The sequence below is a fragment of the Mauremys reevesii genome, linkage group 2, assembly GCF_016161935.1.
Source record: "Mauremys reevesii isolate NIE-2019 linkage group 2, ASM1616193v1, whole genome shotgun sequence".
Taxonomy (NCBI): domain Eukaryota; kingdom Metazoa; phylum Chordata; order Testudines; family Geoemydidae; genus Mauremys; species Mauremys reevesii.
Window position 1 is genome coordinate 13,495,853 of NC_052624.1, and position 20,157 is coordinate 13,516,009.

The 20,157-nt window shown below is 43.5% G+C and overlaps 2 protein-coding genes across 5 annotated transcripts in view; one reads left to right on the forward strand and one right to left on the reverse strand.

Annotated features, from left to right (window-relative positions):
• The window catches only part of TTC21A (tetratricopeptide repeat domain 21A), a 65,657-nt gene extending 60,314 nt beyond the window's left edge, over positions 1-5,343 (reverse strand). The window contains exon 1 of the mRNA XM_039524049.1: positions 5,309-5,343. The gene's annotated coding sequence lies outside the window, so the exon portion shown is untranslated. The remainder of the gene's footprint in view (positions 1-5,308) is intronic.
• On the forward strand, positions 87-19,853 carry GORASP1 (golgi reassembly stacking protein 1). Of its 4 annotated transcripts, XM_039524054.1 has the most exons (10): positions 5,876-6,049; positions 8,119-8,199; positions 9,423-9,546; positions 10,447-10,650; positions 13,527-13,613; positions 13,974-14,104; positions 14,952-15,099; positions 15,795-15,945; positions 16,391-16,546; positions 17,628-19,853. In XM_039524054.1, exons 4-10 carry the CDS (start codon positions 10,462-10,464, stop codon positions 17,888-17,890), a joined length of 1,125 nt encoding a protein of 374 aa, XP_039379988.1. In that variant the 5' UTR covers positions 5,876-6,049; positions 8,119-8,199; positions 9,423-9,546; positions 10,447-10,461; the 3' UTR covers positions 17,891-19,853. The 4 variants fall into 4 exon arrangements, with proteins under 4 accessions (XP_039379986.1, XP_039379988.1, XP_039379987.1 ...); XM_039524052.1 differs by lacking the exons at positions 5,876-6,049; positions 9,423-9,546 and adding an exon at positions 87-252; XM_039524053.1 differs by lacking the exon at positions 9,423-9,546 and having other exon boundaries at positions 5,899-6,049.
• Positions 19,854-20,157: the final 304 nt, after the last annotated feature.

Consider the following 20,157-nt stretch of genomic DNA (forward strand, 5'->3'; position numbering starts at 1 on the left):
AAGCGCGTCTCCGGTCACGCGACAAGGTCGTAGCCTATCAGCGACCAGAGGACAGCCCCCCCTCCACCCAGGCTTGAGCAGCCGCTCAGATCGGTCGCTTCGGCACTCGCTTGATCGGGTCTGCGGTGCTGGCAGTGCGGAGGTGGCGGCCCGGGAGCCTTGCGCGCCCCCCGCTCCCGGAGTGCGGCGATGGGGCTGGGCTCTAGCTCGGAGATCCCCGACGGGGGCGCTGAGGGCTTCCATGTGCACGGGGTGAGGATCGGGGATCTGCCCCGGGGACCGGGATCTGGCCCCGGGGAAGGACTGGGGGGGACCCGGGGTCTGGCCCCAGGGAGAGGCTCGGGGGGACCCGGGGGGGATCTGGCGCCGGGGAGGGGCTCGGGGGGGACCCGGATCTGGTCCCTGGGGACTGGGACGGGACCCATCCCAAGGGGATGGGGGTAAGACCCTGAGGAGCATGGGTTCCGTCCTGGGGAACAGCCCCATCGAAGGGATGGAGATCCGTGCTGTGATATGTCCCTCCTATTGTGCAGCGCCTGGGGCAGGGGTGAAGGAGATGAGGCATCTCCCTGGCTTCGATGATAGGGATCTTTGGGAAATGTCCGCGCATCACCGCCCCGAGGCTTCAGGGTCCGACCGCCCGGTCATGCAGTTCCCTTTTGGGCATACGTTCTGTATCAGGAAGGCTCAGCCCCAGGTTAAGGGTTCATGGGGAATAAGCCTGCCCCTGTGGCCCACGTTATACAGGACTGGGCGGGGGCGGGGGGGCGGCAATGGAAATAACCCAGGCAGGTTCCGCCTCAAAATGCTACTGAGCATTAAACGTTGTCAGACTTTGCAGACATGTTAAATATTTGCCATGTTGGCTTGTGCTGGCATCTCTCCCATCATCTTCCGACCCTCCACCTGTTCCCTTCTTTCTCTGGAAGTGCCAGGACACAGAGGAGGAGGAGGAAGACCAATCATTTAACTCAATTTTAAGGCATCAGCTGGATGTTTGTACACCTTAAATTTATTGGAGTTAAAGGAGGGATTCGGCCTGATCTTCCTATTTAACTCTTCAGGCAAAGTTAGGACATCTGAATTGTTTTGTGAAGCCCTATATATATATATATATTTATTATTATTGCTATATATACTGAGGGGCAGTAACGTCTCTCCATTATCCTTGCAATCAACTTTAATTATAAAAGTCTAGTTTTGCTTCCCTATAACTATGGATTGGAAAATAGGCTTGGCCTGAAATTTGTTGGATTTACACTGAAAGCGAAGGAGAATGTTTACGTAAATTTTGATGAATTTTCTTCAAATGGTTCCCAAGTTACAGGTAATCTTAAAAATTACCTTGATATGAGCTTTGACTTCTATCTAGTCATTTAATATCCTCTTCATTCCTCTTGTCATGGTGTTCAGAATCAGTCATTAAGTGGCACTAATTCTTTTTAACATTACAAAGATGCACCATTCTAGACAGGAATTAATCTCTGCTCAGACCATAAGATAATACATTTGAGGAGATCAGTTTCCTCCCGGCAGTCCTTAACAATTATTTTGTATGGCATGATGCCAGCACATGTGTTGTTTTGAATGTGTGTCTTGGAGCATAAATGTCAGGCAAAGATGTTGTTGATAGGCTAATTTGCATAACACTGCGCCTGTCTTAACTATCTGTATATAATCTGTTTTGCCCTTGTCCTCTGCTGTATTTATGGAATCTGGAGGGGCCTTGGCTCCTGGAGCACATTTCTGGATGGAATAAAAACAAATGTATGTTTATTCAACTCCTCCTTATATCAGGAATAACATGATTCTTAGCCTCCTAATCTCAAACACGAATATCATTTATTAATCATTAACAAAGTGCTCTCCCCTGTAGAGGAGACAAAAGCAGTCTCTACCCAAGAAACAAATAGAGCAGAACTTTCAATGTTGTTTTACCATCAAGAGCAGGTAAATAGGAGGGCTCCTTATTGTGAATAGTCTGTGTCAGTGGTGACTGGTGTATAGAGGGTGTTATGGCACTGCCCCCAACAAAGTAGGCAAGTGCACACTTTGTATTTTTTAATTTGTATATATACAGATGTGTGTGTGTACATGTGAATCACAGCATATTTAGTGACATACACATGCTCTATAGATAAAATGTGTATGAGAGAGAGAGTGCAAGACTAAATATGCTGCGATTCATATTTAACAGCAGGACGTTCTTGTAGCACAGGCAGAATTCATCACCCCAAGCTGCAGGCTGTGGTAAATGTAGCTCATGCTAAAGTATCCCCACACAGGGCTGGGGATGTTTAGGCCGGTGGATCCTATCCTGCACCGGACTCAGCTGCTAGTCCTGGCTGGGCTGGGGGTGGTGAAGGAATGCACTTCCTCTGCATGGAGGGGCTGGGTTTGGGTCAGACCACCCTCCAGAAACCTTCCCTGGCTCCGCACCCCCACTCCTTCTTGCCCCATCACTCCTCAGCCACAGGGGGGAGGGGTCACTGTATGGGAAGCTGCTCCCCTGTCTGCCCAACCCCTGTGCATCCAGACCCCCCATTCCTAAATACACCCCACCCCCCGCCAAGCTCCACCTCACCTCCAGGCCTCCCGTTTTGAGCCCTACCACTCTGCACCAGGCCCCCCTGTACCCAACCCCCCCCCCCCGATGATCTCCAACCAGCTGCACTCAGACCCCCAACCCACCAAGCCCCAGATCCCCTGCAGAGCCCAATCCCCCCCAGACCCGGAACCCCTTCTGCTGAGCTCCAGTCACCTTTACATTGACACCCCCCCCCCCCCGCCGCAGAGTCCCATTGCACGTGCACCTGGAACCCCCCACTGGGCTGCTCACATCCAGATTGCCCCACACAGAACCCTCTCACCCCACACGTAGGTAGATCTGCCCACACTAAGCCCCTCTACACTTTGATCCTGCTGGGCTGAGCCTGCCAGCTCACACCTGGTATTTCTGGAGCAGAGGGATAGGGCCCTGGGGAGTTTCTGAGGCAAGTCTGGCCCTTGTGCTGTGTCAGGACTGAGTACAACAGCTTCACCGCCAAGTCCATGTCCCAGGGGTGCAGGGTGATCTCCCACCTCAGCACAACCAGTGGCCTGTGCTACCTGCCATGCTAGAGCCTCCACATTTATTTATTGACAAATAAAATTTGCAGAATTTTAAAATATTGTGTGCAGAATTTTTATTTTTTTGGTGCAGAATCCCCTCGGGAGTAAATGTACACAGTCCAGTCACCAGCACAGACTTCATGGCCCAGGTGGATCTAGTAGCACAACAAAGGGAGTGAGGCAGGCCCCTCCTTGACCATAGCAGGCATGGAGGTGGGGTGGAGGTCTCATCCAATCCCGGTCTTTCTGATGGGAAAGGACCCAGATGGGAATTCACCCTCCCCTCCCCGCCTCTCCTCTTCCACTGGAGAGGCCTGGGCTGACTGAGAACTCCCTACAGTCCCTTGTGCTGGGCCTGGGCAGGGGGCACTCAGCAGCGGGTCAGTGCAGAGGGAGCATGGACTAGGAAGGGGAATGTGGGGGTTGAAGCTGCTGGAAGCCTGGTGTGGAGCTGAAGCCAGGTAGTGGGGCCCCCAATAGGGAGGAGCAGATTGGAACAGGATGGGCTCTGTGGGGTGGCCCCTGCTCTTCTGGGCCTCCCCCAGCTCCTCCACTGCCTAGATCTTCCTCCCAGCTCCTTCTATTATCCCCCCAGCTCCTCCCTGCTGATCTGATAAATCACCCCACTGGCCCCAAAGTTCACCAGCCGCCACTGGTCTGTGTGCTGATGTGACTGATACTAGCTGGACATACAGAATTTTAGCAAAAAGACAGGCACGTATTTTACAGTGGCACCTTTTTGACCCATAAATATTGTAGAGTTTTGTTATTAAGTGACAGGCTGAACAGTGCATCTTGAAATGTGTAAATTTCCATTTACTCACTTCTGTGCACATCTTAGCGTTTACTGTACTGTTAAATAGCTAGCATATGACACCAGCTGAATGGGCCTTAAATGAGACTCCTTATACTGTATTTAGAACTTAAACCCCTCATGGTAAACAGCCTGGCCCACTTCAGCAGTACACAAACCTGACATTATTTTGAAGGCTGCTAGTTCCTCTGCTGTCATGGTGGCTAAAAGTGACATACCTTGGCTAATTATTGCATATTCGTAAGGCCGGGAACTACACTTAAAATGTTTTACTGGCATAATTGTGTTGCTGCTTCTTCTGGTACATGGCTACTGACAGCACGAGCAATGAATTAGATGTCAGGTAAATGATGTAGCCACTCTACCGTGGCAGCATCAGCCGGAAACATCAAGCGTATCCATCCACCATCAAGATGTTAAAGAGGGCAATCCATTACCAGATGGCACGCTGTTTGCTCTTGAGCGCCTCAGAGGCAGAATTGGGAGCCCCAAAAGCCCCAACCATAAAAATGTAAGTTAAACTGCCTGTGACCACAACGTATCCTGTTGTAACTGAAGGATCTTTTGGTTCATGTGGGTGTTCTCAGAGAAATGAGAGAGCTGATCCACAGAGACTAGGGGACGCAGCCCTGTGTTGTCTATCTGCCAACAAATGTGCCATCAATTCAAAATATATGTTTCTGATGGCTTGCTTTTTTAGTGACATTTATGCCAGTAAAAGCCCTAGTGTAGACTCACTTATCCCAGTTACATAAGGTGCTTTTATATCAGTACAGCTTATTTCGTTATACTGAACCGAAATAAGCTTTACCTGTATAAGCACTTCTGTAGTGGTATCACTGCATCTACTATGCTAGCATAATTAAAGCTGCAAAACTTTTAAGTGTAGACTAGAGCAGTGGGTCTCAAACTTTTTTTTCGTGGACCACTTGAAAATTGCTGAGGATCTTGGTGGACCACTTAATGATCTTTCCAAATGTTGTTTGTACAGTAAGCTAACTATTGTAAAGTGCTTTGGGTAAAAGCGCTATATAAAAAAACCCTTAATAATAAACTTTTTTGTTCTACAAATAAAAGCACACAACTCATATTTTAATATCAGTTGTCTTACCTTTCTAATGCGATGGATGTGCCCTCTCTCCCCTGCTGCGGCAGCCCCCGAACTGGGGCTGGGAAGGAGGGGGGTCTCTCCCCCACCACAGCAGCCACAGAGCTGAGGCTGGGAAGGAGGACTGTCTCTCTCCAGCAGCCGCAGCCCTGGAGCTGGGGAAAGTCACCTCTTTCTCTGGCCGCCGCAGCCCTGCACATCCCAAATTCCCCCCTCCTCTCACCCCACTGCTCCCTCCCACCTACCCCTTATTCCCCCCAAGGCCACCACCTCACCTTACATGTGCATCTTCTCCAGGGTCCAGGCACCTAGGCTCCACTAATTAGTTTGGTGGCCCTTCATTCTCTTGCGTGTGGTCGCCCAGGCGTGCACCTTAGAGGGAACCATCCGTGGACCGCCTGAATGGAGCTCGCGTAGGATGACCAGACAGCAAGTGTGAAAAATCGGGATGGGGGTAGGGGGTAATAGGCGCCTATATAAGAAAAAGATCCAAAAATCGGGACTGTCCCTATAAAATCGGGACATCTGGTCACCCTAAGCTTACGGACCACGGGTGGTCCACTGACCGCAATTTGAGAACCTCTGGACTAGAGCTAAGTTTTACTGTAAGCAGCCTGGTAGTGTTTGTTTTAGAGAGGAAATAGAGCTACCATGGTTTCACAGGCCTTAGGTGTAATGTAAAGTAAGAAGGGTGGCGGTTATTTTTGTTCCAGAGGAATTGTGACCTCAGAATCAACGGGGCATGTGACTTATCTGTCTGTTTACTTTTCTGTTCACATATAAGCAATGTTGCCATGGCAACCTTGATATGACACTGCATTTTTACCTTAAACTAATCATACATCTAAGTGGAAATATTTTTTCAATCCGATGTACCTATATATTCTAGGTTTTGATGCTCCGTTTAATGTCAATTTTGCTCTTTTATAGCCATGTCTGAACTGCATTTTGATAAATAATCTATAGGGGTTTTGTTTTATATTATAAATCGGTTTTGTTCTCTCGCACGTACAGAGGTAACTTCTTTCATGCTTTCTTTACTATAGCTTACAGCGATTCATTAACTTCTTTGGGTCAGAACTTAGGAGTGCTTATGTGTCCATGATCATCTCTTTATCCATGTTTCTAATCTAAAGCAGAATGAACATGACTATGACTTTTTTTACTTTTTGATACACACAAGCTATTAATTGCAAAAAAGCTACTGAACATCAACCTATTCTGTGAAGTGTTCAGTGACCATGTACCACTCATTCCCCTTTGCGGCGCTTCTGTATACTGTACTGTCAGCCCTTAAGGGCCTGCTCTTGCTACAGTAACTCCTCACTTAATGTTGTAGTTATGTTCCTGAAAAATGCGACTTTAAGCAAAACAATGTTAAGCGAATCCAATTTCCCCATAAAAAAATAATGTAAATGAGGGGGTTAGGTTCCAAGGAATTTTTTTTCACCAGACAAAAGACTATATATATATATATATATACACACACACACACACACACAGTATAAGTTTTAAACAAACAATTTAATACTGTACACAGCAATGATGATTGTGAAGCTTGGTTGAGGTGGTGAAGTCAGAGGATGGAAGAGGGAGGGGTATTTCCCAGGGACTGCCTTACTGCTAAATGATGAACTAGCAATTGGCTGAGCACTCAAGGGTTAACTCTCACACTCTACAAGGCAGCAGGAATGGAGGGAGGGGAGAGAGCATCGGAGACAGAGACGCTGCCTTGTTAATTAGATCCGCTTGCTGAGACGCAGCTGCTGCCAGCAAGCTCCCTCCTGAGCCCTGTCGTGTGTCCCCCTGCTCTATGGAAGATGTGGCAAGCGGGGTGCAGGAGCAGGGGGGAGGGGGACACCCTGACAGCCCCCTTCTTCCTCCCCTTCCCCCCCCCCCCCAGCAAGCAGGAGTCTTGGGGAGCAGCTCCAAGGCAGAGGGCAGGAGCAGCACATGGCAGTGGGAGGAGGGACAGCTGCAATTGCTAGCCTGCTGGGCAGCTACTGCACAGGGAACTGAGGGGAGCAGGGAGCTGATGGCGGCTGCCGGTCCACCCTAGTTCCAAGCCCCACCAGCTAGCTGCAACAGGCTGCTCTTCCTGCAAGCAGGAGACAAAGCAGGCGGCTGCCAAACTACTTTAGAAGGGAGCATTGCGCAACTTTAAACAAGCATTGATCAGCAATGTAACAACGAAACGTTAACCGGGACGACTTTAAGTGAGGAGTTACTATATCTTTAGTGGCTGGAGGAGCAGCCTTTAGGTGCTGATCCTGCAACCTGCTCCATGCAGATAAACCCCTGCTGAGAGCTCCCTTGCCTTCAGTGGGTCGCTGCATGGATACAGGGATCCAGTTGCAGAATCAGGGCCTTAGTTTGTAAGTTTCTTAGGGCAGGGTTTCTGTCCTTTGTATGGCATGTTGCCCAATTGTAAAGCACCATGGATGTCGGTTCTGCAGTTCTTAACATGTAGTTGTCCTAAGCACTGAGTGAGTGGAGATATCAATACTACAAAAAGGTTATTTCATTCATAGATGTTAAGGCCAAAAGGAATGTAGAGCATCTTGTCTGACCAGCTCAACACAGGCCAAAGAACTGGATTCATTTAGTAGTGTATACAGCACTGTATTCAGCACTTTGTTAACCTTTTTGCTGCAAACAGCAGATAGTACCAGGTACATTCAGGAAACATTATCCAGTGCTGGAAAGTACCTGGTGTATCTTCTCAGTCCCTTGGTTTAAAGAGTGCACCATGGAAGAATGCTGGCCAGAATATACCTGCACGTTGTCAGCTACAATGCCATTAAAGTTGTAGAAAATACAATGTCTCAGTTTCACCTGCTGAGGTTTAATTGACACCTGCTGTCTAGTAGGACTGTTGCACAGGTGGCACATATGGATTTCATGGCTCGGACAATTGAGGAAAGGGAATTCAAATTTCTGAGAACTTTTTCAAGGTCTTTTAATTGGGACTTTTGGTTCAATCCTGAATGTACTTTATTCCTGAATCCAGTATTTACAACACTGTCACTTGGTGATATTTAGTATAGCTTTTTCTTACTGTAATTTAAAATGTGTAATTTTGCAGGTTCAAGAAAACTCTCCAGCTCAGCAGGCCGGGTTGGAACCTTTCTTTGACTTTATCATCACAATAGGACACACCAGGCTAGTAAGTGGCTAAAGACAAGTCATTTTCAATGAAGTAATTGTTTTATTTTAATTTTGTGGTCTTAAAAGGTGCTGGCCTACTTGACTCTGGGAGATTGATGCTGTCTTTAGTCAGAATGGCAGCCATGCAAGCTTCCCTACACTTTCTTGCCAGTGTGTCGAAAACCTGGCCCAGAGGGATCAGCTGTGGGTGAAGTTATTGTTTGGTCTGAGGGCTCATTCCATCGTTGGCCTTCATGCTGAGAGTGCCAACTGATGCAAATGTGTCTGCTTTTCACAATGTGGACACATGTCCACGGGAAGCTAGATTGAGACCATCAACCCCATTTCTTCTGAATTCATTAGTCTCTTCTTGACTAGCAAATCTGATCTAACACTGTAGCACTGGTGTGAACATCTCACACAGCCTGAAATGCAGGGTAAAAATATTGTAAGAAATCTATGATCACCTTGGACTTCCCGCCAGGCTACATATTTTATGGCTGCTTGAAACTTGATATCAGCAATAGGGATAGAACCTAGATACTCCTGTTTCGAAAGAACAGATCCCTGTTGCTTTTTCTGACAGAGTTGTTTCCAGGTGCAGTGTAGTGACAGTTGTGAAATCTTTCTTGCCCTGGGAAGTAAATGAATGTGCTGATTGTGGAGGGAGTTATCACTGTTCCTCCACTGAGCAATCCTCACTAGAGCAGAAGAGAAACCAGTGAAAAATTTTGTGTATTTTCACTAGATTTGCGAACAGGAGAGGAACTGGGTGTTTTTGCCTGAATTATTTTGTCATGCTGTTTTTTTAGAAACCGCTGTTTTTTCTAGTGACTCAGAAGAACTACCTGAGGCAAACCCAGGCCTTAGTCAAGGCCTGATCGAACTCCTGCTGAAATCAGGGGAGCCTTTCCTTTGACTTTAATGGGACTTGGATCAGGCTGTCACATATTTCTAAAACAATGAAGAAAAATAACTTCTCAGGAGAGCCTCCTACTCTTGTTTCCCTTCCCTGTTTTATAGGACTCGGACTCCTTGGTGTGCTTATTTGGTATCTATTGAGTCCTTCCACCCAGGGGTCTTTATGAGGTGGAGTTGTAGTTCATTGTCCTATAAGCCCCATAAATTGCTACTACTATCTGCCTGTGTAGTAAACTGTTTAACAAAGTCCCCGCTTTGTAAACCTGAGCCTATATAAAAGTTAAAATAACATTTAAAAATCTTCCCCATGCGCCATTCTAGCTGTCCCCTTGGATCCTGTGTCGCCCATCTTCTGTGCCTCTTGACTCCCTGAAGGACTGGTAGAGTATCCTCTGGCATCTCCTCTAGCTGTTTTCTGGTACCAGATGAAAGTCCCAGTTTTTAGGTTGTTAGAACTCGACACTTGCTTAAACAAATGTAAACACTTGGTTAAATATGAACATGAAAATGAATCATTAACAAGTGGGAAGCTGCCATGTAGCCAGTCTCATGCAGGGAATGCAGTTCCTGTTTGAATGCCTGAAGAAAGAGGAGACTTTCAAAGCTGTTGTGGGGAGAATTCTATTTTTAAAATCAGTTTTACCATTAAAATCAACAAATAAGTTTAAATAAATCCCTCACAATTTTGAAGATCCTTTGCTTTCTTGTATTCAGACAGAAGCTGAGTTTTTTTAGGTCTGTTTTACCTACATCAGACTGGATCTTCTACTGGAAATAGTCAGTACAATGGCTCCTTCCAGTGACGGGCCAAGTGCTGCATTACCCATGTGGAAATAGTGAAATTCTGGTAGATATTTCTAAAAACTGTTCTTAAAAATCCCATCTGTTCTTCTATAGTAAACGTTTAGCTAAGTTATAACTTAATCACTACTAATTTCTCTTAAGAATTCTACTTCAAGACTTTCAAAAAATTGTTTCATTAGTGAGGTAAGGAAAAAGATCAAGGTCACTACATGAAGTATAGCTATTTATTGTAATGTAGACACAGTTTAGAACTGGTATAATTGACCAAAATTGTTATAACAGCATTACAAAAAAAGGGGGTGGCGGGAGTGACACTAATGGATGCGAGTAGTGAATAACCTTACCCAGGATTAGAATCAGTTACCCTAGTTCATGTATCCAAAGGAAGTAGTGCTGGTGGGGTTGTTATGGCGGGTAGAAGTTAGGTCTCCAGCTTAGTTTGTTCTAGATATTGAAATCCTGCCTCTTCATTGATGTTTTTGCATTCCAGATCCAGCTAGACACTGTCAGAAACAAATCTTTCCTTTTCTGTGTTTCACAGAATAAAGAAAACACCATGTTGAAAGATCTGTTGAAGGCAAATGCTGAGAAGGCAGTGAAGCTGGAGGTGTACAACATCAAATCGATGAAAGTGCGCGAGGTGGAGGTGATCCCTAGCAACATGTGGGGCGGGCAAGGGCTTCTCGGAGCCAGTGTGAGGTTCTGCACTTTCCAAGGAGCCAATGAACACGTGTGGCATGTTCTGGTGAGCAAGAGAAACATCTGTGTACTCAGGCTGTGTGCTTTAAGCTTAGTAAAAATGGTTACTGGCCTGTTCTGTCACTTGTTCTTCGAGATGTGTTGTGCATGTCCATTCCACTTCAGGTGTATGCACACCCAGTGCACCAGTGTAGGCCTGCACTGGGCGTACATATGCTTGAAGTGGAATGGATATGTGCACTCATTTGAAGAACAACATACTGTATGAAAACAATTCAGCATATAAACTTGGTGCCTTAATGCAGCAGTTCCCAAATGTTATTAATGTTTAAAGTACCTCATGCATATTTCTTCTTTTTGTGCATATTTATTTTAGGCTTTAATAGGCTTAACTTAAATATTTATGGACTCAGAGTAAAATAAGTTTTGAATTTGGCTGGTGGAGTTCTGCCTGGAGGAGTTAGAAGAGAAGGGAGTCTGGTTGGGGAAAATCTAGGTGGGAAGGTTAGAGGACATGATGTTTAAAGCAGGATGGGAATTTTTCAACTAAACTGGTTTTCATCAGAAAATGCTGATTTGTTGAAACTGGAACATGCCAGCTTTAAGAGATATAGATTCAAGTCCTTGATGTGCCTGCTTCAGAACAAAAACACACACACGCGTCTTTTCCTCCTGTGGAAAAATTTATGTCTCCACTTTGTCCGGATGTGGAAGTTTCATGAGACAGAAAAAACATTTCCTGCATGGGTGGGTGTGGGGGGAGGTTGTGTAACTTGGGCACCAGGCAGCTTCAGTTCATAGAATCATAGAAGATTAGGATTGGAAGAGACCTCAGGAGGTCATCTAGTCCAACCTCCTGCTCAAAGCAGGACCAACTCACCCTTGTTGCCAGTGTCTCTCATTTCTTCTGAGCCAGGGAGCTCTGCCATTCCCACTGCATCCCCTGGCCTCTGGAGAGTCTTTCCCACAGGACTCTTCCTGCCTCAGCCCCTGGACTCACAACTCTCTTTTCTCTTGATTAAGGGATTCCACAGCCCTTTCATGGGTCTGTGCTGTGATTCTAGCAGGTTTCGCCAGCCCAGACCACCAGAATCCAAGTTCTTGCTCCATTCTCTTTCACACAATGCACAATTAACCTGTGGAATTCATTGCCATAAGATGTTGTGATGGACAAAAGTATAACTGGCTTAAAAAAATACTAGGTAATTTTATGGAGGACAGGTCCATTAATAGCTATTAGAATGGTCAGGGATGCAATCCCATGCTTCCAGGTGACCCTAAATCTGTCTGCTAGAAGACAGGAGGAGAAGACAGGGTGGATCACTCTAACTGCCCTGTTCTGTACACTCTCCCTGAAACTCCGGTACTGGCTACTGTCAGAAGGCAGGATACTGGGCTAGATGGACCATTGGTCTGACCCAGTATAGCAATTCATATGTTCTGATTCCATGGAGCCTCTCGTGATCCCCGGACTCACACACTTCTTCTCCTTGGTTCCAGGGCTCCTCAGCCCTCCTTCCTGGGGCTGGGCTGTAATTCAGGGAGGTTCCCCAGCCCACCTGTCTCTGTTCTAGTTTACACCCCAGGAAACCTCTCTCCTGACTTGATACTCCCCTGTAATTCCCTCTCCAGTATGTCTTTTTTCCTGGGTTTTATCCTTTGAAGGAGGTAGCTACCTGATTAACACCAGGTAACATACTGCTCCATTGAATTCCTGTTTCCTTAAAAGCTATAGAACACAGATTGGTCAGTTCTAGATCCCTCAACCCCTTAAAGGAGACACACTGTAAGAAGGCAGTCTATCAGTTCCTACAAGTTCGTGTACCACAGTTTAAAGAACCTTTGCCTTAAAGCTTTCTGCAAGACACTGACATAGTTTCCCTTCTCATGGATTTATCATCGATGGAGTAAATTTCCTGAAGGCAAATCCCTGGCATTGCTTTAAAGCAGTGATATCATTTCTCATTTACTTTCAGATAAAATGTGCCACTTTGATTTCTAGGGGCCTAGTGGGTGCTTGTTCTGATAAATGCTAGGAGCGTCTTCACGAGCATTCTCTGGATGGGAATGTGAGTGTCGTTGTCAACCTGAAAGATGCGGTAAAATATGCTCGCGACCATAGGACTCTCGTTAGGAGAGTGAAGCCTCAAGACTCTGGAGATGCCACTTAGTCGCTTAGTGCTCCCGATACATGGAACATTTAATTTTCCGTTCATTTTTGCATGCAAAAGCACTAACACCATTGAAGTCAGCTAAGAGAAGAAGAGGAACTGTCCTAAAGATTTGCCTAAGCCAATATAATTTTTCAGCAATTTTTCAGTGAGAGGGACTTCTTTTGAGCTAGGGAACACGAATGTAGGCAGTTATTAATGTCTTAGCCCAAGATCCTCTTTCTGGATGCTGAACATTTTTTTTTCTTGTTTGTCACTTTATTGGCAGGTAAAGAATTCCTGGCAAAGTAAATGCGTTCCAATTGGATTGGTCTCTGTAGCTTGACTGACCCTCATCAAAATAATATGGAGATAGAAGAGCACAGAAAAGCTTTATTTTTAAAGTAAATGTCAATATTGGTTTAGGGAGTGGGCCAAAAGAGTCTGGGAAGGGTCTCCAGCAAAAGCTAGTTTCATCTCGTAGTCTTTGACTTCTCCTGTTGAGATGTCTGAGGGTTAGCGAGAGATTGCACTTGGATTAAAACAAGGATTGGGTGGTGAACTGATGAAATTTAAGTTTGGTCTTTATGAATCTTGAGTACTCAAGAGTACAGATAATTGTACTTAAATGCAGCGTTCTCAGGTATTTTTCTAATCTAAACACAAATCATTTTACTTTGCATTTTTTCCTGAGTTAAATTTTTTACTCTAATTGTTGGACAGTTTGTTTATCCAGCTGTGAATGCCGGTGACCTGTATTGTTCTTTTACAGGACGTAGAACCCGCTTCCCCTGCAGCTCTGGCTGGTCTGCAGCCCCACACAGACTACATTGTTGGATCGGATCAGATACTTCAGGAGGTAGAGCATAGTTTTCCTTTTTTTGGCTCTAACTATTGCAGTTCTTTGTGCGTATGCTGTGAAGCGTGAATTGCAACTGCTTTAGTTGGTTATACATCCCTCAAATTTATGTAGCTCTGGGAGGAGGCAATGACAGCCACCTCTTTATGACCAGCTTAGTCATTACCTCTTTATACCAGACAATGAAATTAGCTGCCTTTCAAGATCAAATATCACCAGTAATTTAGTCGTTATCTTTACTCCTTTGGAGTAGTGAGTGTGATCTTTCTCTTCATTGATAACTGCTTATATCTGCAAAGCGGGGAGCTGGTGATAAAATAACCTGTTTTAAGAGCTAACACGCTATCTTTTTTTGATCAGTCAGAGGATTTCTTCTCACTGATTGAATCCCATGAGGGGAAGCCATTGAAGCTGATGGTGTATAACACGGAAACCGATTCCTGCCGAGAGCTATTCGTAACTCCCAATGGAGCCTGGGGTGGAGAAGGAAGGTATTGATTTGTGATTAGTCTTTGCCTGATTATAGGGTATGTTTTGTAAATAAATTCCTCTGTAAAATAACATCACCAGTTGTTATAGCTTTCCACTTGAGTCTTATTTTCCTCAACATTCTCACATACAATTTCTCTGCTCTGAGGTTTTAAATAATGGAGAACAGCTGTGGAGTGTGAATTTGGCATAACGTAGGTCTAATCCTGCTCCCGTTGAAGCCAATGATAAAATTCCCATTGACTTCAATAGTAGCCGGAGTGGACCCTTTATGCCCTGCAATAGTGTCTCATTTGGAATTAATCTGGGGTTTTTCCTGCTCTCAGCTCCTGCATTTTGTAAGGATGGTGGAAATGAAGCACTTGAGGTTTTTGAGTCACACAGGACTAAAGCTGAGATGCAAAGTACTTCGTGGCCTCAGTATTGCTACAGTTAGGTTTAGTCTACACAACATACAGTTATACCCAAATAAGTATCGCCTCAGTTGTGTGAAAAATCCACATCCCGAGGGATGTAGTTATACTGACCTTAACCTGCTGCTGACATAGCTACCACCTCTCGCAGAGGTGGAGTTATAAAGCTGACAGGAGAGCTCTCTCCTGTCTGCTTAGTGTCTTCACCAGATGTGCTACAGCGGTGCAGCTGCGTTGATGTAAATTTGTAGCGTGGATCTGGCCTTAATCATGACTACAATTCCTGCAATGCCATATTTTTTCCCATAGGTTAAGAAAACTAAATCTCTACCAGGCTTCTGCTTAGAGATTCCTAACTTAAAACACTTACAAAGTCAGCTGTAGAAAAGCACACTGTAGTCTATCAGGTTTCTTTTACTTTGCTTTTCTCGTGCAGTTTAGGATGTGGTATTGGATATGGCTATTTGCACAGAATTCCAACACATGCTGCTATGCCAAAGAAGAAGCAAGAAGAAATCAAACCACCTTCACCTTTGCCATTGGAAGACCGATCCCCTGTGCCATCTACAAATGGCTACATAGAGGTACATAAGAAATTTGTTCATATCTGCAGGGTACCTTCTGAGGTTATTTTGGGTTTTTTATGAATGTCTAACAGGTGAGGTTCCATGAGCTAAGGGCTTGAGTAGAAGTGGGCTTGGTGAAGACCAAGCCAAATGAGAAGTGATACTGCTAGAATGGGGGATATGACAACAGAGGAGATTCCATTGAGCTGGGCCTTTTATCACTCAAGATTGCAAGCTCAGATCCTCTTGGATTCACTGTACTATGAATACTTCATGTTTCATCTGCAGTTGGTGAAGAAATTGCGAGCTTTCTTTGTGTGTATAAACATAGCCAGTTATCCATCTAACTGAGGCTAATGTGCTTCACATGAGTCTACCCCTGAGGACCATTCTGTCAGAAGCTTCAGCCCACTTAGCAATGCATCTTGTGTGCTACATATTATACCTGTTCTCCAGAGAATACACCAGCTTCCAGTTGGTTTCTAAACCCAATCCAAGGTGCTGATCATGATTATTTAATGCCCTTTTGGTTTGGGGGCATGTTGGAACCAATCTCTCTCCTCTCTTATCAGCAGTTAGAGCTGCTGAGATACTCAAGCTGGCACCCCCTGAATTTGTGTTTTTGGGAACAGTGGGGCAGAGCCTTCACAGTGGCAGGCCTTTGTCAGATTGACCAGAGATGGTATGAACGGGAACCTTCTCTGTTATTTTAGGCTCCATTGTTGGCACCTAATTCCCAAAGGGACAGCTCTGAAGAAGTTATGAACTTGGATGAATCCACAGGTCAAGAAATGAATATGTATTCAATGGAAAACGCACTTCTCCCTCCTCCTCCTCCTCCTGTCCAAAGAGTTATGGATCCAGGTAAGCACTTCAGTTCTTCTTCAGAACATACAGTTAAATTCATGATTGCAGTTTAATTCTCACATCCCCTAGCCTCCAGTCCACCATTTTTTATTTAAATATGGAATAAGTGTGGCCTTTGATGTTCTTACTAGAAATCTGGCAGAACTTTAACACTCAGGTGTTGATTATGGGCCTGATCCAAAATCCACTGAAATCAATGGGAGTTTCTACATTGACTTCAGTGGACTTTGGAGCAAGCCCTATATCAGAATGGTACCTTCTGTGAATTCTTTCTTGGTGCTTTAATAGCTCTATTGCTTGCAATTACTCAGGGGGGAGGAGGGAGAAAGGTGTATACAGGAGGGAGAAAAATCCACTGATTCCAGGAATCTGGGTGTCATTTTTCTTGATGGTCTAGAGTTTCATACTGTGTTTAAAGGAACATTGTTGATTCTTCCTTCAGGTTTTCTAGATGAGTCTGGTGTTTCATTTCCTGAAATTGTTGACTTAACGAAAAGCCTTAACTTACCTTCCTCTGCCCCCTTCAATATGTCAGCTGCAGAATCTTTGGCAGGGACTGAAAGTTTAATACCTAACAATGGAACAACTACTTATTTTGGTGAGTTTGTTTAAAATTGTCAGCCTGTTGGCTTGATATTGGTGACCACTTAGGAGACTGTGCGGTACATGACCCAACTGCAGAGTCAAGCTTTTGGGGATGTGTTATATCTTATTCTTAGGAAAACCTTCTAGCTGAAAAATCATACAGAAAGCACAGCTAAAATGAGAGGGAGATAGAATTAGGATACAAAAGGCAAGGAAAACGGTAGCCAAGCATGAATGGGTTAGCTAAAGCCAATGGATTCCAAATTTGATAAGGCAATGTCATAAGGGTTTATTTATTTAGTTTTTTTAATCTCAGGAATATGGTTTGCTCTTTGAGACATTTATTTTCAGTGTGGTAAATGTGAGGATCCCCATTCAAGCACTTAGGTCCTCCTGATGCAAGAATTAACATACAGATCTTGTAAATCTTTGCTGCAAGGAGATTTTCATAAAAAGCAGCCCAGTTTTCACAGACCTGGAAAACTGTTGTTTTAGCAAGGCTGCTGTCTATTTATAATGAACAAAAATGTAACTAAAAATATTCAAGAGTATTTCACTTTTTATTTTAAAGGAAAATTTCTTTGTAGAAAGACACTGTTCCCTTTTTTAAGTCTGGGGGGACATTCCAAGAATAAAGACAAGACTTTAGCTTATGAAAACAAAATTGGGCCCTTTGTGGTGAGGCTAAAATGTCAACAAAGTAAACTAAAATATTTTAATTTTGCATGTCTTCTAATCTTAAAATATTGAGATGTATCTTCTGAGGGTCTGAATTTTAGAAGTACTGAGCATTCCCAGCTCACTCGTCTTCAATGGGAGTTATGGGTGCTCAGCATCTGAACACAAAAGGGTCTTAATTTCTGAAGGATGATGATAAAGCTTTAGAAGAATCATTAAGCAAGCCTTGTGTATTACCTTAGTGCCAAGGAGATCTAGTCCTAGATCAGAAACCCACTGTATTGCGGTGTATTAGAGTAGTCCATCGGCTGCAGTGCATCCAAGCTTATGCTATAGAAATACAGCCACAAAATTAGTCTCTGGTAGGTGGCCGACAAGTTTTGGTTTGTTTGTTTAACTTACTCTTATGTTCTCAGAGCATGCCCCGGCGTCCGTCCCTGCAGATCTGACCACATACGCGGAGGGCTCAGTTACACAGTCGCAGTTGGACCATTTAATGCCTTCACTGTCCCCTTTACCATCCTTTGCTCTTCCTAATGATATTTCTTCAAAGGCAACAGTAAGAACAGATTCTTATGCTCCAGAAACTGAACTCCTTGAGGCCTCACCATCCACTAACCCACTGAAACTTGACAGCGATGAAAAGACACATGAACTGAAAGAAGCTATACAAGACTAGCACTAAAAAGGACACTTCCTTAAGTCGTCAATCTGCAGTCTGCCATATGCTGTCATGCTACATCTCGAATGTTGACTTTTTGATCTCTAGTGATAATTACAACTGTTCTATTTTGTTAGCATAGGCAATGCTGTAAGAGTGTACAGGTCCCGTACGCAGCATTTGTTCTCTTGTTATCTCATCTCAGCATTGTTTGCTAGATGGAACTTTATTTAAATGTTATGCAAACTCAGATTAGTCTATTGATCATGCATCTATTTGTCCTTTCAAAAATATCAGTTTTTAAAAATTGAATAATCTGCTGGAGATTAGAAAAACACACTAATTTTTCCTCTATTAACAAGCATTATTACAATTGTTTTTAATTTGTTGATCCAAAGGCATAATTGCCTTTATGTAAAGAATAAGCTACATTTTAATGACTATATTTCCCTGGTATCTTTTACAGCATTTAAGAAAAATGCTAGTCATAATTTTGACTTTCCAGAAAACAATTTTTACATCTTGACTCAATTTTCCTGAACAAACACATCACATTTTTTAGATCATATAGTTCCAAAAGAAACTTTGTTTTATACAGACTTCTTAATTAACATGAAAGTAATGCAAACTTCATTTAACTTGTTTTGGAACTAAGTGTTCCACTGCCTTTCGTTTAGGGAGTCAATGGGAGTGAATTTACTGGTTGCAATAAAGTTATTTTTGCAGGAAATAGTGTACATTAGAAAGTGCATCATATACTGGGTGATACAGAACTGCAAGTGGCTGTGATTGGCATTCAATAGATTGTTCATTGGTCTGGATGGTGGTCTTTTACAAAGAACTTTTTTAAATGAAGAAGTTGTAAGGGAAATGTTTTTGTGGCGTTAAAAATTAACTAAGTTGATTTCTGTTTAATCAGGCTATGGTTTTAAGATGAAGCACATGGTTTGATTCTGGGATGACTAAAATTTTAAATAGACATGAATATTCTGTTAGAAGTAATGGGTTGACAGTGAATAGTCTTGGTACTGGTTTTTATTAATCTATTGTGTATTTTCCCATTTCTTAGCTATTTTTAATATAAATCTATAGGTGTAAAACACTGGAATAGAACATGTTGTGTAATAATCTGTACTGCTTTTATATGTTTTGTTTTCAAACACTTCCTATACTTTTAAACACTTATTTTACTTTATGAATATTTGCTATTACTGTTCAGCCAATTGTCAAGCTACCAGCATGGGATCCTTCTCATTACTTAGGTGGCAACTTCTTTGACATTTTTAAGTACAATGGAGTGGTTCCAATCCTCTTCTCATACAGGTGTTGATTGGGAATAACTTCACTGTGGTCATTTATGCTGATGTAAATCCAATATAAACGAAGAGAATGAGGTCCAGTGAGGTCTAAAATGCATCTTAATTGGAAAACAGTTCGTAGAAATGGAAAATGTTAACTGGCATTTTTCCACCATCCTACATAAGATATTGTGTATTTCATAGACTTCAGTATATTTAGGATAATATCTTTGAGCCAGGCTGTCTTGGTCAGATGGCTTTGTCTGTTCTCACATGTAGTAATCAGGATTTAGAAGAGTGTTGTAGATGAAGCCACAACACAAGGAGGCAGATCCTGAGCCGGTGTAGGTTGTCATAGCCACAGTGGAGCTATGATAGCTTGCATCAGCTGAGGGTCCTCTGCAAGGTTCCTTAGATCACTGTGCAATTTCTTATTAAACTCTAGTTTGACAGGACATATGATATCTGTCTAAACAGGATGGCCAACATATTTTTACTCTTTATAGAGAAGAACATATCAAGCATTAAGTACAGGGGATTTGCAATTAAAATATTTGCAGTTAAAGTTTGACATGCATTGTGTAATTTGTTTCTCATTACATTAGAAGAATACGGTATTTGCAAAATGAAAGCCCACATGAGTGAATATTCAATGTTTATAAAGTAAAGATCCTACAACTTAAGCTACTGGTCAATTTATTTCTTGTCCAGTCCTTCTGTTTTCAGAGCACTGTGAAAGAATTAGCCACCCTTACATAAAGGAGGATCGAGGTAGACAAGCATCATATTCTCATTAACAGGTGTGGAGTGGAGTTATGGTTGTGTTTTTTTTTTTTAAGCTAATGGCAGTTCAGCTAAAGGAGTGGTGGGGATTTCAGGTCCTTCACAAACCTAGAGCTACTGTTTGGCACCCTAGATATAGCAAGAGGTCCCTTTTTAGCAATTCCAAAACAGAAAAGGAAATACCAACCCTAATCTTAAATTTCA